Source organism: Dendropsophus ebraccatus, chromosome 9, assembly GCF_027789765.1.
Source record: "Dendropsophus ebraccatus isolate aDenEbr1 chromosome 9, aDenEbr1.pat, whole genome shotgun sequence".
Lineage (NCBI taxonomy): Eukaryota > Metazoa > Chordata > Amphibia > Anura > Hylidae > Dendropsophus > Dendropsophus ebraccatus.
The window spans coordinates 52,064,328-52,083,371 of record NC_091462.1 but is presented as its reverse complement, the minus strand read 5'-3'; the positions used below and the strand labels follow the sequence as shown (position 1 = coordinate 52,083,371).

Below are 19,044 nucleotides of genomic sequence, written 5' to 3'. Positions count from 1 at the left end.
CTGTAAGTAACACCACACAGCACACTGTATTCTCTACCTGTAACACCACACAGCAAGCTGTATTCTCTACCTGTAACACCACACAGCACACTGTATTCTCTACCTGTAACACCACACAGCACGCTGTATTCTCTACCTGTAACACCACACAGCACACTGTATTTTCTACCTGTAACCCCAAACAGCACGCTGTATTCTCTACCTGTAACACCACACAGCATGCTGTATTCTCTACCTGTAACACCACACAGCACGCTGTATTTTATACCTGTAACACCACACAGCACCCTGTATTCTGTACCTGTAACACCACACAGAACTCTGTATTCTCCACCTGTAACACCACACAGCACGCTGTATTCTCTACCTGTAACACCACACAGCACGCTGTATTCTCTACCTGTAAGTAACACCACACAGCACACTGTATTCTCTACCTGTTACACCACACAGCACGCTGTATTCCCTACCTGTAACACCACACAGCACGCTGTATTCTCTACCTGTAACACCACACAGCACGCTGTATTCTCTACCTGTAAGTAACACCACACAGCACGCTGTATTCTCTACCTGTAACACCACATAGCACGCTGTATTCTCTACCTGTAACACCACACAGCACACTGTTACTACCTGTAACACCACACAGCACGCTGTATTCTCTACCTGTAACACCGTACAGCACACTGTATTCTCTACCTGTAACACCGCACAGCATGCTGTATTCTCTACCTGTAACACCACACAGCACACTGTATTCTCTACCTGAAACATCACACAGCACGCTGTATTCTCTACCTGTAACACCGCACAGCACGCTGTATTCTCTACCCTGTAACACCACACAGCACACTGTATTCCCTACCTGTAACACCACACAGCACGCTGTATTCTCTACCTGTAACACCACACAGCACGCTGTATTCTCTACCTGTAAGTAACACCACACAGCACACTGTATTCTCTACCTGTAACACCACACAGCACGCTGTATTCTCTACCTGTAACACCACACAGCACGCTGTATTCTCTACCTGTAACACCACACAGCACGCTGTATTCTCTACCTGTAACCCTGCACAGCACACTGTATTCTCTACCTGTAACACCACACAGCACACTGTTACTACCTGTAACACCACACAGCACGCTGTATTCTCTACCTGTAACACCGCACAGCACACTGTATTCTCTACCTGTAACACCACACAGCATTCTGTATTCTCTACCTGTAACACCACACAGCACACTGTATTCTCTACCTGTAACACCACACAGCACACTGTATTCTCTCCCTGTAACACCGCACAGCACGCTGTATTCTCTACCCTGTAACACCACACAGCACACTGTATTCTCTACCTGTAACACCACACAGCACGCTGTATTCTCTACCTGTAACACCACACAGCACGCTGTATTCTCCACCTGTAAGTAACACCACACAGCACACTGTATTCTCTACCTGTAACACCACACAGCACGCTGTATTCTCCACCTGTAAGTAACACCACACAGCACACTGTATTCTCTACCTGTAACACCACACAGCATGCTGTATTCTCTACCTGTAACACCACACAGCACACTGTATTCTCTACCTGTAACACCACACAGCACGCTGTATTCTCTACCTGTAACACCACACAGCACACTGTATTTTCTACCTGTAACCCCACACAGCACGCTGTATTCTGTACCTGTAACACCACACAGCATGCTGTATTCTCTACCTATAACACCACACAGCACGCTGTATTTTATACCTGTAACACCGCACAGCACCCTGTGTTCTGTACCTGTAACACCACACAGCACGCTGTATTCTCTACCTGTAACACTACACAGCACGCTGTATTCTCTACCTGTAACACCACACAGCACGCTGTATTCTCTACCTGTAACATCACACAGCTCACTGTATTCTCTACGTGTAACACCGCACAGCACGCTGTATTCTCTACCCTGTAACACCACACAGCACACTGTATTCTCTACCTGTAACACCACACAGCATGCTGTATTCTCTACCTGTAACACCGCACAGCACACTGTATTCTCTACCTATAACACCACACAGCATGCTGTATTCTCTACCTGTAACACCACACAGCACACTGTATTCTCTACCTGTAACACCACACAGCACACTGTATTCTCTACCTGTAACATCACACAGCACGCTGTATTCTCTACCTATAACACCGCACAGCACGCTGTATTCTCTACCCTGTAACACCACACAGCACACTGTATTCTCTACCTGTAACACCACACAGCACGCTGTATTCTCTACCTGAACCACCACACAGCACGCTGTATTCTCCACCTGTAAGTAACACCACACAGCACACTGTATTCTCTACCTGTAACACCACACAGCAAGCTGTATTCTCTACCTGTAACACCACACAGCACACTGTATTCTCTACCTGTAACACCACACAGCATGCTGTATTCTCTACCTGTAACACCACACAGCATGCTGTATTCTCTACCTGTAACACCACACAGTACACTGTATTCTCTACCTGTAACATCACACAGCTCACTGTATTCTCTACCTGTAACACCGCACAGCACGCTGTATTCTCTACCCTGTAACACCACACAGCACACTGTATTCTCTACCTGTAACACCACACAGCACGCTGTATTCTCTACCTGTAAGTAACACCACACAGCACACTGTATTCTCTACCTGTAACACCACACAGCATGCTATATTCTCTACCTGTAACACCACAAAGCACGCTGTGTTCTCTACCTGTAACACCACACAGCACGCTGTATTCTCCACCTGTAAGTAACACCACACAGCACACTGTATTCTCTACCTGTAACACCACACAGCAAGCTGTATTCTCTACCTGTAACACCACACAGCACACTGTATTCTCTACCTGTAACACCACACAGCACGCTGTATTCTCTACCTGTAACACCACACAGCACACTGTATTTTCTACCTGTAACCCCAAACAGCACGCTGTATTCTCTACCTGTAACACCACACAGCATGCTGTATTCTCTACCTGTAACACCACACAGCACGCTGTATTTTATACCTGTAACACCACACAGCACCCTGTATTCTGTACCTGTAACACCACACAGAACTCTGTATTCTCCACCTGTAACACCACACAGCACGCTGTATTCTCTACCTGTAACACTACACAGCACGCTGTATTCTCTACCTGTAACACCACACAGCACGCTGTATTCTCTACCTGTTACACCACACAGCACGCTGTATTCTCTACCTGTAACACCACACAGCATGCTGTATTCTCTACCTGTAACACCACACAGCATGCTGTATTCTCTACCTGTAACACCACACAGTACACTGTATTCTCTACCTGTAACATCACACAGCTCACTGTATTCTCTACCTGTAACACCGCACAGCACGCTGTATTCTCTACCCTGTAACACCACACAGCACACTGTATTCTCTACCTGTAACACCACACAGCACGCTGTATTCTCTACCTGTAAGTAACACCACACAGCACACTGTATTCTCTACCTGTAACACCACACAGCATGCTATATTCTCTACCTGTAACACCACAAAGCACGCTGTGTTCTCTACCTGTAACACCACACAGCACGCTGTATTCTCCACCTGTAAGTAACACCACACAGCACACTGTATTCTCTACCTGTAACACCACACAGCAAGCTGTATTCTCTACCTGTAACACCACACAGCACACTGTATTCTCTACCTGTAACACCACACAGCACGCTGTATTCTCTACCTGTAACACCACACAGCACACTGTATTTTCTACCTGTAACCCCAAACAGCACGCTGTATTCTCTACCTGTAACACCACACAGCATGCTGTATTCTCTACCTGTAACACCACACAGCACGCTGTATTTTATACCTGTAACACCACACAGCACCCTGTATTCTGTACCTGTAACACCACACAGAACTCTGTATTCTCCACCTGTAACACCACACAACACGCTGTATTCTCTACCTATAACACTACACAGCACGCTGTATTCTCTACCTGTAACACCACACAGCACGCTGTATTCTCTACCTGTTACACCACACAGCACGCTGTATTCTCTACCTGTAACACCACACAGCATGCTGTATTCTCTACCTGTAACACCACACAGCATGCTGTATTCTCTACCTGTAACACCACACAGTACACTGTATTCTCTACCTGTAACATCACACAGCTCACTGTATTCTCTACCTGTAACACCGCACAGCACGCTGTATTCTCTACCCTGTAACACCACACAGCACACTGTATTCTCTACCTGTAACACCACACAGCACGCTGTATTCTCTACCTGTAAGTAACACCACACAGCACACTGTATTCTCTACCTGTAACACCACACAGCATGCTATATTCTCTACCTGTAACACCACACAGCACGCTGTGTTCTCTACCTGTAACACTACACAGCACGCTGTATTCTCTACCTGTAACACTGCACAGCACACTGTATTCTCTACCTGTAACACCACACTGTTACTACCTGTAACACCACACAGCACGCTGTATTCTCTACCTGTAACACCACACAGCATGCTGTATTCTGTACCTGTAACACCACACAGCACACTTTATTCTCTACCTGTAACATCACACAGCTCACTGTATTCTCTACCTGTAACACCACACTGTATTCTCTACCTGTAACACCACACAGCACGCTGTATTCTCTACCTGTACCACCACACAGCACACTGTATTTTCTACCTGTAACCCCACACAGGACGCTGTATTCTCTACCTGTAACACCACACAGCACGCTGTATTCTCTACCTGTAACACCACACAGTACGCTGTAATTTATACCTGTAACACCACACAGCACCCTGTATTCTCTACCCTGTAACACCACACAGCACACTGTATTCTCCACCTGTAACACCACACAGCACGCTGTATTCTCTACCTGTAACACCACACAGCACGCTGTATTCTCCACCTGTAAGTAACACCACACAGCACACTGTATTCTCTACCTGTAACACCACACAGCATGCTGTATTCTCTACCTGTAACACCACACAGCACGCTGTATTCTCTACCTGTAACACCACACAGCACGCTGTATTCTCTACCTGTAACACCACACAGCACGCTGTATATTATACCTGTAACACCACACAGCACCCTGTATTCTGTACCTGTAACACCACACAGAACTCTGTATTCTCCACCTGTAACACTACACAGCACGCTGTATTCTCTACCTGTAACACTACACAGCACGCTGTATTCTCTACCTGTAACACCACACAGCATGCTGTATTCTCTACCTGTAACACCACACAGTACACTGTATTCTCTACCTGTAACATCACACAGCTCACTGTATTCTCTACCTGTAACACCGCACAGCACACTGTATTCTCTACCTGTAACACCACACAGCATGCTATATTCTCTACCTGTAACACCACACAGCACGCTGTGTTCTCTACCTGTAACACCACACAGCACGCTGTATTCTCTACCTGTAACACTGCACAGCACACTGTATTCTCTACCTGTAACACCACACTGTTACTACCTGTAACACCACACAGCACGCTGTATTCTCTACCTGTAACACCACACAGCATGCTGTATTCTGTACCTGTAACACCACACAGCACACTGTATTCTCTACCTGTAACATCACACAGCTCACTGTATTCTCTACCTGTAACACCACACTGTATTCTCTACCTGTAACACCACACAGCACGCTGTATTCTCTACCTGTACCACCACACAGCACACTGTATTTTCTACCTGTAACCCCACACAGGACGCTGTATTCTCTACCTGTAACACCACACAGCACGCTGTATTCTCTACCTGTAACACCACACAGTACGCTGTAATTTATACCTGTAACACCACACAGCACCCTGTATTCTCTACCCTGTAACACCACACAGCACACTGTATTCTCCACCTGTAACACCACACAGCACGCTGTATTCTCTACCTGTAACACCACACAGCACGCTGTATTCTCCACCTGTAAGTAACACCACACAGCACACTGTATTCTCTACCTGTAACACCACACAGCATGCTGTATTCTCTACCTGTAACACCACACAGCACGCTGTATTCTCTACCTGTAACACCACACAGCACGCTGTATTCTCTACCTGTAACACCACACAGCACGCTGTATATTATACCTGTAACACCACACAGCACCCTGTATTCTGTACCTGTAACACCACACAGAACTCTGTATTCTCCACCTGTAACACCACATAGCACGCTGTATTCTCTACCTGTAACACTACACAGCACGCTGTATTCTCTACCTGTAACACTACACAGCACGCTGTATTCTCTACCTGTAACACCACACAGCACGCTGTATTCTCTACCTGTTACACCACACAGCATGCTGTATTCTCTACCTGTAACACCACACAGCACGCTGTATTCTCTACCTGTAACACCACACAGCACGCTGTATTCTCTACCTGTAACACTACACAGCACGCTGTATTCTCTACCTGTAACACCACACAGCACGCTGTATTCTCTACCTGTAAGTAACACCACACAGCACGCTGTATTCTCTACCTGTAACACCACACAGCACGCTGTATTCTCTACCTGTAACACCACACAGCATGCTGTATTCTCTACCTGTAACACCACACAGCACGCTGTATTCTCTACCTGTAATGCTGATGTTGAAATAAAGTAAATACATTTTTAAATTAAATTTTTTTTCTTTTTATCTCCACGCACATATTATGATCAAGCATCTTTTATCTTTGGAGTTGAGTCCCACAATAAGGACTTTATCCCATATTATCCTACATGGAATGCACTGTTTGTGCCTAGGTTTTTTCTCCAGGTGGGATTGGCAGTGCTGGTTCTGATCCTCTCTGCCGTTTAGCACCACTTAATTGTGTTACTGCATCATTTTTGTAAAGACGCTGCAGTACTGCAATGACACTTCAACATGTGTGAACACAGCCCTAATTTAACTACAGAGTTTTGTACCAGCATCAGCGAAGTTTTAGCACCTGCTTCTGGCTGGCCAGAGATGGTGAATCAGTCAGGAGATTGGGGCATCCAGCCAAGCCTCCTGTGACATCACGCCCTGCCCCCTGTCTGCATCATCAGCCTGTGCTTAATGTGACAATGTGGATTGGCACAGGGGCCATTTTTCTTCCCTTCCTGGGTTTCCATCAGCTACCAGTGTGGCAGAACCGTACAGATACAGTAATACATTGTATAGACACATCTATAAAACTTTTAATGTACTGTTAATAGAAAAAAAGTTCTCCTTATGTGGAGTTCCCTTTAAGTGCATTACATAAATATGCCAACTCTCTAAAATATGCAAAAAAAAATTTCCACCCCTCAATTTTACCCCCAAAATTACATTTTTCCATGGTTTTGGTATGGTTGAGTCATTGAGTGCACTTGTTTCTGAAAAAGCAAGCCCTTAAGGTGCATTTACACAGAGAGATTATCTGACAGATTTTTGAAGCCAAAGCCAGGAACAGACTATAAACAGGGAACAGGTCATAAGGGAAAGACTGAGATTTCTCCTCTTTTCATATCCATTGCTGGCTTTGGCCTCAAAAATCTGTCAGATAAATCTCTCTCTGTAAACTGAGGAGGAAAAAACAAAAAGGCAAAAATGAAAATTGGCATGGACCTCAAAGCCAAAATCCAGTGTCCTTGACACTGTCACCCCCTTCTGCATTACCTGCCCCGGCTGCAGAGGGAGCTTTATACCAGGGAAAAATGGCTTTTATTCCCCCGGCTCATGACAGACACGGGGGCGGGGAAGTAGTAATCTGGGCGGCTCCCCGTACGTGTCTAGTCACAGGGCTCTGCCTGACAGCGCACTTGGCAGGATGATTGAGAGGCCAGTAACGGACCTCTCTGTCTGTCAATCATTCCCGCGGATGGTCACATGATGGTCACATGAAAGCAATGGGGAAGGGGTGTGTGTTCAACATGGACCAATCAGGAAGTGAGAATCACAGAGCTGTACAGGAGGACAGTGACAGAAACGTTTCTATACAGCAGTGTGTATAGCTGAGTGTAAGTGTAAGCACTTTATTGCAGCAGTGTGTATAGCTGAGTGTAAGTGCAGGCACATTATAGCAGCAGTGTGTATAGCTGAGTGTAACTGCAGGCACATTATAGCAGGAATGGAAAGGATGGGAAACACAAGGGCTCACAGCGACTGCAGGGAGCATGAAGGAATGAGGAGGGCAGATGTGGGCACCTAGAGGGGTTACAGCTGTGGAAAGATTACCTCCACAGTCCTGTCCCCTGATGCAAGCCCCAGCCTGAAATTGTTCTGCTATGATTTGGAAGGTGAGGGAGACTTCCTGGGTGAGAGTACAGGGCTGGAGACCCTGCTATACAGATCACTCCCTCTGCCACTCCCCCTCCCACCCAGTACAGGGAGCTCTTAAACCAAAGCAATGCTCTTAAACCAAGTTACAATTTTAAAAAACTGTGAGCTTTTCTTGCAAAATGCTCTTAAACCAAGTTACTCTCAAACCAAGGTACCGCACTCTCTCTCTATATATATATAATAGTGGTTGCTGATGGGTAGCTGCATTGTGTGGCCAACACATGGTGTGGATGGCATAAAGCTGTCGCAGTGGATGTCACCCAGCTTTCTCAGTGTCCAGAATGGCACCTCTGCTCGGTTATGAACATTTCAGGCAGCCACATACGGAGACTTTTACATAGATTTATTATTCAGCATTTTCTGACGGATTGATGGCACAAGTTGTGGAGCTGACATGGTTGCCCTATAAGCGACTTTATTTCTATGCTGGACGCTCTTAGCGTATCTAAAGCGTGCTCAGTAACCATGGTTACTGTATACGCCCCTCTACTTCCGGTCCCGCTGCTATCGAGTCCCCGGCTGCTGCAGCCAGCAGCAGTAAGTTCCGGAGTCTTGTGTTCCCGCCCGCTTCTCCCCTGCATCATGCGCTCTCTTGGCAGCTTCTTCTTGGTGTTTGGCTGTGCGACCTTCTACCTGTATGTCCTGAGCACCCGCCTGCGCCCTGGCCGAGGGCAAGAAGCTGAGAGGTGGGCACTTACAGGGGGGTGCTGGGTATGTGTATGGGGGCAGCTATGGCATGTGGTAATCGGGTGTCTGACAGGAGTGTGTGCCAGGTAGAAGAGCCCGGTCAGTGCTCATGTGTGCACAGCTGTCAGTCACTGCCTGTCAGGGTGAGGGGTCCTGTTACTGGCTATGGTGTCATACACACTGATGGAATAACACTGGTTATAGTCTGCTGGATACACAGGTACTAGAGCAGTGTACCCTGCCCTGTGTCTGCGCCTGAGGTAGGACTATGCAGGGTGTGCAACACTGCTGTATAATGGGGCACAGGAGACAGCCTATATATGTCATTTTCTAAGGTTTCTATATCCATTATAAAAGAGCTGGTGTTTTATGCTAAGACATTATGTTCATGTATGGCATGGTCACTGCGGATGGTCACTGCGCATGGCATGGTCACTGCGGATGGTCACTGCGCATGGCATTGTCACTGCGGATGGTCACTGCGCATGGCATTGTCACTGCGGATGGTCACTGCACATGGGATGGTCACTGCGGATGGTCACTGCGCATGGCATGGTCACTGCGGATGGTCACTGCGCATGGCATTTCCTATTGTTAGCTGAAATCCCTGATCGCCTTTTTTTAATGTAAGTCAATGGGAAACAGATTCCTCTGTATGGCACACAGCAGCATTTATTTTTTCTGTTAATGTATGTATTTTTCTTTTTCAACTGTATAAAATGCATACATTGACTTTTGTTTGTGCCCCCAACATCTTAGCAGGCCCCCAGATGTCAGAATAGAGTTGCTTACAGCAGCCCATAGCCCATACTCTGCATTATATGGCATTACAGATAAAAAGGGGGAAAAATTGCATCAAATAAGTGGTAAAACAGGTTGGAATGCTGGGGGGGGGGGGGGGGGGGGGGGGGGAGAGAGTATTCCTCAATTATTACTGCGGTCAGAGTCCATTATCAAGTGTCGGAGGCAGCTCCAGAGTCCATTCATTATCATCAGTCTACAGAGTGACCTGGATTAGTCACCCAGAGTCCTTCTACAATACATGTCAGAGTAATGTTTAAGCCTCCGCATTCTAGATTAACAACTTGATCTTCACATTGTTTTGGGAGGCGTTATTCAGTTGCCACACTCTGGCCCCTTAAAGAGTTAGTGAATATTTAAACAAACTTTGCATAGATCAGTACAAGTGAATATAAAAAACTGTGTAATATATCTCATAAGAGAAAAAAAGCTGCTTTCTCCTCTTAGTACATATTATTTCTCCCCCCCTTCCTTGTAAACTCCTTATTTATCCTGAAAAACTGCTTATATCGGTCTGGAGACAGATCAGCTCACTGGGGGTGTTAGTTACCGTTTCCTATAGAAGCTTATAAAGGGGAATGAGGGGGACTTGCTGCAAAAGACCCATTTGGCAGCTGAAAGCCCCAGTAAGTTGTCTTTCCCCATCGACACGACAGCACCACCAGAGAGAGGGACTCTGCCTTCAGATACCGGAAACCTGGAGAGATAAAAGCTCCATCCACAGTGGTTTCTTGTCCTTGTGGGAAGCCTGGAGTGGGACCTGGAGTCTTGGCAATCATTATCTTATCCGATCTGGCCAGGGATCTCTGAACTTCCTGGAGCCGTGGACTTGTCATGAGGTTGAGGGGGATGCTTAGGCGACCATAGTTTTGGTCCAAGACCCACTTACCACTAGCAGCTGGGTATGGTCTTCTCCTTTACAACTGGCCGGGCTGGAGTTCGCCCGTTTGCTGAATTCACAGATTACACTGCTTAATACTGCTCTATAATGTCCTTCATATTGCAGCTGCTTCTTATGGTGTGTTTTGGAGATCTAGTAGAGCAGAATACCCCCTTCAGTGTGTGCAGTGTATGAGATGCTAGACTACATCTACTAGTTATATAACGCAGTTCTCTGAAATGATTGGTTTACTTTAATAGAATGCCATCACATGCAGTGGGGTTCTTCGGGTGCCATTGGTAACTGCCATGCTACATAATCTGTATCGCAGATTTGCAATCGGTAGAGGTTTTTTACACAGGTATGAACAGAGCTGTGGGACACTAAGCTGCATATTGAACCTGCAGCATAAAGAAATTTTTTGTGAACACTTCTATGAATCTTTTGCATCTTAATTGATGTGGGAACAAAGCAAAGATTTAGCATTCTATAAGCACTTCAGCCAGATCATTTATACCACTGGTCTCCCCAAAATAAATGTATCTGATGACTACTCCAGGCTTGACAGCCATGCAGATACCATAGTGTGACATATCCACAGCTAAGTATAGCAGAAGTGTGTGTCTGTGAAATCAGATAGCATCTTACTTGTTAAGTATTGAGGGGAGGGGAGGCCGGGCTGAGGCCTGAACTCTGACACTGTTTACTGCATGGATTGTGCCGCTGGGTCTGGGACTGCGGGTCACTTTCAGGTTACAGTATAACAGCGGTGACATGTTAATATTTTAAAAGAACTATAGAGAAATATTCTCTGTAACATGCTTATTGGTTTGCGGGACACTACAGCTGCAGTTTCCATACTGACAGAACTATTGTTTTTTGTTAGCAGGGGAGCACATCACTTCCATTAGATACACTACTCCACCAAGTAAAGATAATTGCATCCTAGTGGCTCACTTTAAGGCTGCATTCACACGTTCCAGGAAGTTGTCCGTGCTCACGGACAATTTTACAGCCCATTGCTTTCTATGGGGCTATTCAGATGTTCCGTGATTTCACGGATCCGTGATCCGTTCCGTTGAAAAATAGGACATGTCATTACTCGGAACGGATGCACGGAAAGGATTCCCCATAGAAATCAATGAGATCCGTGTTTTTCACAGATGTACACGGATGTGACATCCGTGTTCATCCGTGAGAAACACGGATGTGATGTAATCAATGTCATTTAAAATGCTGTAAGACAGATCCGTGAAAAAAACGGACACGGATACAAAACGGATGCAAAACGGACTTTTTTGCACGGATCACGGAGGTAGCTGCCGGACCACAATCACGGACCGGGAAAATCACTGAATGTGTGAATGCAGCCTAAGGGTCCATTTACACGTTCATGATATGCACATATAAATGTAACTTAATGATGGAACACAACATCAGATCTGCTGCGGAACCTGCCTGTGTGAATGGAACCTAAAGGGGTTTTCTGATCTTATTCAAATGACTATTCACTGTGTGACCCCCCCCCCCCTCATGTAACCACTGCCCCCAGCACCTCCCAACAGCTTGGTCAGAACAGCCTAGATGGCAGGATAGTCATTAAACAACCATTATACTTTAGCATGCGTCACATCTGGTACACTACCCAAAGGCACCAATGTGTGTACTTGCATTTCAATAAAATAACAATTTTGGACATATTATGTGTCCCCCCCCCCCCCCTCCTTCTAGAAAATATATGAATATATTGACAACTGGGTTTCTCAACAATCGGACGCTGTCCAGTCAGTGCTGACATCCTTGACATCCTTTACTAAGGCATATGGGCCTTCCTATGACTTAATCCTTGGTTGATTCATTTAGGAATTTTTATCTTTTTGCCTTCATACACTATTATCAGGTTTCAGCCTGTATTGAAGTATTACGTTTTCTTGCTCACTTATCTTGTTCTGTTTCTTACTATTGCAGGTCTTTGGTGTTTCCTTCAGATCTGGATGAACTTCGTGAATTGGCTGACTTCCTGCAGGACTATAAGAGGGAGCACCAATCCTATGTCACCCTCCTGTTCTGTAGTGCCTACTTGTATAAGCAAAGCTTTGCCATTCCAGGATCCAGCTTTCTGGTAAATCACTAATTTGTTCAATGAAATATGTGCTGTTTTACATTAAAAGGTTTATCCATTATAGAAAATGTATTACATTAAAGAAAACTTAGCTGCTTTCCTGTTAAACAGCGCCACACCTGTCCCTAGGTTGTGTGTAGTATGAGAACTCACTTCAATAGAACTAAGCTACTTTGAAGAAAGCAGCTATGTTTTTCTAATCCTGGACTGACTGGGACATGTCAAAAGATTTTTCTGTTCGGGAAACTAAGCGGGGAGTAGCATGCTGCACTCCTTACTGTTGGAGATCTCCGTTTAGTTGGCCCCATTAACAGAGATCGCTGTGAGCCAGGCAGTTAAATGTAGTAACACACACTACTCCCAGCTTATTTTCCTGATCAGTGGGGGTCTGAGCAGTGAGACCCCAACTGATCTAAACTTTTGATGTGTTTTTATACATGTCCCTATATGCTAAATCTGATGCTGCCAAATTACAAAAATCATAAAAAAAAAAATGCAGCACGTTGTAGTTAAGTTTCCACTGAAGAGCGACTGTTTGTTAAATTGGTTGTGTGTACGTACATTACTGACAGGCACAAGATCGGTTGTACAAAAAAGGCAAGTGGCAAATTCCTCCAATGTGACTATTATAGTTAGTAGTGTTTATTGTACTTTAGTGTCTTGTCTCTCTTTCAATAATTGAACCCTTCTTGTGTCTTGGCAGAACCTGCTGGCCGGAGCGTTGTTTGGCCCATGGATGGGCCTGTTTCTTTGCTGCACCTTGACATCCCTGGGCGCCACATTCTGTTACTTGCTCTCTCAAGCATTTGGCAAACAGATTTTAATCTTATATTTTCCTGAGAAAGTCTCCATGTTGCAAAATAAGGTAACTGTCCCGGTCGCGTTGCCTGATTTAAAGGATTTCCTTTTACATTTATAGCTTAATCTATTAAAGAAGTCTTCCAAAAGAAATTGATGGCCTATCCACAGGATAGGTCATCAATCACTGATCGGCAGGAGTGCTTACAACCCTTATGATTAGCTGCACTAGTGCCTGCTAAAGTTAACAGGGCCAAGAGCAGCTAGCTCAGTTTACCTTGTAGTGGTCAGGCCCAGTTACTGCAGCTTGGCTGCCATTCACTTGAACTTGAACGTCGCCTTCACTACCAGTAAATGGAGACAGCTGCTTTGGGCTCCATTCGCTGTGTACTGCACAGCTCTGGGAGTGGGGTCGTGACATCACCATGTTATCCAGGAAGTGAAGCCTTGATGCAGTCAGTAGTAAGTGCTGGGAAAAAGTATTTCCCGTAATAAGTGTAAAGGCAATACAATACTTTTAATAAAAATTTTGCCGGACTTCTCCTTTAATGTATTTATGTACTGCTGAATAAACAGAAGCATTCCTTAGAAATGTCCTGGCACTCATGAATCTTTATCTATTGGATATGTGGGGACGTCCCTTAGCATGTGCATCATACCTTTACAGATGACCTGCACACACAATGCCATAACATAGTGCTGACCTGTGCACATGATATTATAGCATAGTACTGAGCTTCCGGCACCATACCATAGTGCTGACCTGCACACACAATAACATAACATAGTATTGACCTGTGCACACAATACCATAGCATAGTACTGACCTGCGCACACAATACTATAACATAGTACTGAGCTGCGCACACAATACCAAAGCATAGTATTGGCCTGTGCACACAATACCATAGCATAGTACTGACCTGCGTGCACATACCATAACACTGTTGTACTGAGCTGCTCCTCTACTAAACAATGAAACAAGAGAAGAAGATGACTATATAGTGATGCCTGGAAAATGTAGAAGATGCCTAATCTTATATACACCAGTTTTTTTTTTTTTTAAATTTAATTGTCACTGTCGTTATAAGTTTTAAAATCTAAATCAACAGTAGATGTGAAATAAAGTTTGCAATTTACAGTCATTATTTTTTTTGCTGTTCTCATGCTATAAAACAAAGCAGAACTTACCAGAAATTCAGGTCCAGTCTTCAGAAGGCAGATTTTCTGACTTGTGCTGGTTGAAAAAAAAAAAAAAAGACTAAACACAGGAATTCTGGACAGTACAGAGAGTCATGGCTCAATGTTTCCATCAATCACATTACTGCCTTCTTTCTGTGAGGGCTCAGATGGCCTGGGATACACAGGACTTCCTGTTCTCTGACTGTTTCCTGTTTTTGAGAAAAAGGCCCCATTCCCACTGAGCAAAACTAGCGGAAAACGTTCATTCTTCAGCACGGACAGGGCAGGAGCGCACACCTCCCATTGACTCCCATTATGAGCGGGAGGCTAATGGCATTCCGCCGCGGAATTCCGCTAGTTTTGCTCAGTGGGAACAGGGCCAAAGAGTCAGAAAACAGGAAGTGCCGTGTTTTCCATGATAACTATAAAAAAAAAAAAAAAAAAAATGTAAATTGCAAACTTGCTTTATATCACATCTACTGCTGATTTAGATTTTGAAAGTTATAATGACAGTGACTCTTTAATTTCCTGTCACTGGCTCGCTCTGAAATGCCTGCTCAGCAACTTGGGGCCATCTCTGCAGTCACTGACTGCTGAGCGAGTATTTCATGTGGTGTTACAATGACACGGGAACTCAGGCGACACAGGAGACCAGCGGGTGATCATAAGCGGTAGAGCTACAGGGGCATCTAGATGGATATGTTCCCATCACCCCCTTTACCAAAGACAATTCTAGCAAAGTCTAGTGTTGCTGCAGACACCCGCAACTATCTACTTTAAAAAATTATTATTATTTTTTTTAATAATTGATGCAGAAGAAAAGTTAATTCTGTGCTGCTTGAGATATCAAAGTTAAAGAGTCCCTGTCCCTGACACAAAAAAAGTCTTCAGTTTTCTTCAGTTAGGGTCTGGGTCTTCAGACCCCCACTGATTACTAGAACGAGCTGGGAGAAGCACGGCGGTGAGTACTTCTCTCTCTCTTTCTTGCTGCTGGAGATGGGCCTCATAGACTTGATATAGTATTCATCTCCAGCTGGTGGATGGAAATAGCAGTGAGCCAGGGAGTTACGTGTTCAGCTGTGCCTCTCTCCCAACTCTTCTATAAGGCGTTGGGGTGTGACATTCAGTATAGGAAACACTTCTGGCATATAGAGACATGTAACCCGTTTTGATTGAATGACAGTGACACTTTAAAGATGTTACATTATCCTGGAGGTCATGTTCATTTCTGTTTCCAAATGTCTTTAATATAGATTGAGGAAAACCGTAGCGGCCTCTTCTTTTTTCTCCTCTTCCTGCGGTTGTTCCCTATGACGCCTAACTGGTTCCTGAACCTTTCCTCACCCATCCTGAACATCCCAGTAGGACAGTTTTTCTTCTCAGTCCTCATTGGTAAGTAAACAGCAATAAATTTAAGATGCTATAGTGTGTATGGTACTATGGATAAATCTGGATCATGTAGTCACTTTTTTTTTCCTTTTACCCATAGGTCTCCTGCCCTACAACTTCATCTGTGTCCAGACAGGCTCTATTTTGTCCCAGATCAAATCTTTAGATGACATGTTTTCCTGGGGAACACTACTAAAGTTACTAGCAATAGCGCTTGCTGCTCTTATCCCCGGCACTATTGTCAAGAGGTTCAGTCACCACAGTCCAGGACTAGAAGAAAAAGAACACATGATGAATGGCCGAAAATCCACGTGAAGATTTCTAAAAACCTTCTAAAGAATCTCAGAGACATTAATGGAAATATCTTGGATCGTTATGTGTAAAGTCAGGTATTCTTAGCATCTTTTATATAGGAAAGGTTGCAGCATGAAAAGTCTTAACTCAGCTGTGGGTTCTTGTTGCCGATCAGTCACTTTTCAAACAATCGTTTATATATATATATATAGTGTACGGTAAGACTCTGTAGTTTGTGGAAAACTGTATTTTTACCTCTGCTTTTCATAGAGATCTGCCTAAGGCAGCGGTAATACAGCTAGAAATGCATTCACTAAACAACCCCCCCAACTCGATATTATAGCACCAGCAGTCATATTCTGAGGAGGGCATAGGCGCCCACTCTTTGTGTCAGGTGACAAATGCTCTTAAATAGGAGTCCAGAGTGACATGGCCTTTCGTTTTGTGCACAATCCCTGTCTCCTATTGAAATCAATGGGAAATATCTTTTATAAATAAAGTGAAACTGCATACTTTTTGACATAGAAATCAATGTGGTTTCCATGTTAAAAAGCATGCAGCTATTGTTTGTATGAAGATTACATAAAGAGGTTTTTCCACTGACCTGTACACATCCAGCTGCTGGGATCCCCTACTGATCACAACAACAGAAGTCTAATGTCCCCTTAGCTGAATGGAGCAGCAGTCAGATATACAACATGCTGTCACTCCAGTCAACTCCTTGCGTCTGACAAGGCCAAACTCTGTACTCCCATCTGCGTGTATAGCTGATGAGTGTTGTTGGTGGCAAAATGTTCAAGGTTATATTCACACAATGTATTTTGAGGATCAAATTTCCACTTTCTTTTTTAAGGGGTTACAGGAAATGCAAATATGCAATTTGCAAACCAGCTGTTTTTTTGCACTGTAAACTGGTCACACCGAAATACGTGAGACTTTTTTTTGAGGCCTCAAACTGAAGTATTACAATGTTTTAAAATGAGGTCCAAAATACTGAGTGTGAACATAGGCTTATTGTGATCTACTCCAGAGGGAATGCAATTTGCAGCAGGCGCTCACTTCTCTCTATACACAACACATGTATATTTATTGTAAAGACAATCAGTTGTCTCTCCAGACTAGTTCTATTTTATAAGGGAATTTTCTGTGCCAATATTGCTGCTTATTGTTTTATCACCTATAATGGTGATTTATGTGTGAGTATTTCTCCAAAGCTGACATAAGGCTATATTCACACTACGTAAAAGTAGTGGCAACAACAGCCGTACTTTGTACTTCTGTGAACGCTGCCTTATCTGCTATGGGATCCCGGCCGGAGCGTATACACATTGTATACGCTCCAGCCGGGATCCCGTGCAGCCCCGCAAAGAACTGACATGTCAGTTTTCTGTGGCCGCAATTCAGTGAATTGTGGCTGTAGAAACCCCGTCAGTTCACACAATGAAGCGAGCTTAAGTACCGGCTGGGATGATCTTTGCAGAGACCGGCCATTCCGTGACCCGGCCGGGTCACTGAAAGGCCGGTCTCTTACAAAATGTTAACATAGCCTAAAACTGTAGCAGCCGGTGTTGGGTGACACATAAGCACATTTAGTACTGTAGAAACCAGTACCAGCTTACAGTGTGGAGAAATAAACAAAGAAATACTGAGGACCGCAAGGGAATTTTACCTGTATGTGTCGTATTTGTATGTAAACCTGGGTGTTGGGTTTTCTTGAGGCAGAACTAAAATATTTTAATTTTATTGATTTAAATGTTGGTAACACTAAAGCCTCATCATATTGATAAATTGGCAGCTAACAGGAGGCACTTTAAATTTACTACTTCTGGATCAACATAGGAGCAAACTAGGATCATATGTTGAATTTTGTGAAACTGACTTTCTATAACTATAAACTAAACTATATGTGTGACTGAATCTACAAACAATGACCTCCCCAGTTCTTGATTGTGAATAATTCATTTTCCAAATGAAAATCTTCCTGATTTTTATCTAAAAGGTTAAAATTTCTAAATTCTGCATATCCCTCATATTATATAAACACATATGCTAGTAATATAGGCCTGTGACAATAGCTGATACACACATACCTAGACAGCATAGTTATTATGACAAATGGGCTTTGGCAATACACAGTATGACTCTCTACTGAACCCTTAATCTCTCTTATGCTATGTTTGCACGAAGCGATAATTCGCCCAATCGACCGATTAGCGATTTTGAAGCAACGATTTGGTTTTTATAACGATCAGCGTTTAGATGGAGAAAAATCGTTAGAAGATTCGTAAGAAAAATCGTTATTGCGATCTTTTTTAAGATCGCTTAAGCCCATCTTTTACATAGGGTGAATCTTTGAAAGACTGTTTACACGAAGCGATCTGCGAATTTTTAACGAACGATGATTTAAGAACATGTGGGGGCTGGGTTCACACTATGTATATTTCAGGCTGTATTTGGTCCTCATGTCAGGTCCTCATAGCAACCAAAA

The 19,044-nt window shown here is 44.2% G+C and overlaps 1 protein-coding gene across 1 annotated transcript; it reads left to right on the top strand.

Moving 5' to 3' along the window:
* The first annotated feature begins 8,898 nt into the window (after positions 1–8,898).
* Positions 8,899–19,044, top strand: TMEM41A (transmembrane protein 41A). Its single transcript, XM_069985243.1, has 5 exons — positions 8,899–9,089; positions 12,740–12,893; positions 13,597–13,758; positions 16,127–16,265; positions 16,363–19,044. The coding sequence occupies exons 1-5, from the start codon at positions 8,986–8,988 to the stop codon at positions 16,575–16,577; spliced, it is 774 nt and encodes a 257-aa protein (XP_069841344.1). The 5' UTR covers positions 8,899–8,985; the 3' UTR covers positions 16,578–19,044.

What these genes read in the sequence shown, in the direction of transcription:
- TMEM41A (XM_069985243.1), top strand. Translation starts at nt 8,986, where the DNA reads ATGCGCTCTCTTGGCAGCTTCTTCTTGGTGTTTGGCTGTGCGACCTTC. An exon ending in CGAGGGCAAGAAGCTGAGAG is followed by an intron (nt 9,090 to 12,739) that starts GTGGGCACTTAC and finishes TTACTATTGCAG; the next exon opens with GTCTTTGGTGTTTCCTTCAG. An exon ending in TCTCCATGTTGCAAAATAAG is followed by an intron (nt 13,759 to 16,126) that starts GTAACTGTCCCG and finishes TCTTTAATATAG; the next exon opens with ATTGAGGAAAACCGTAGCGG.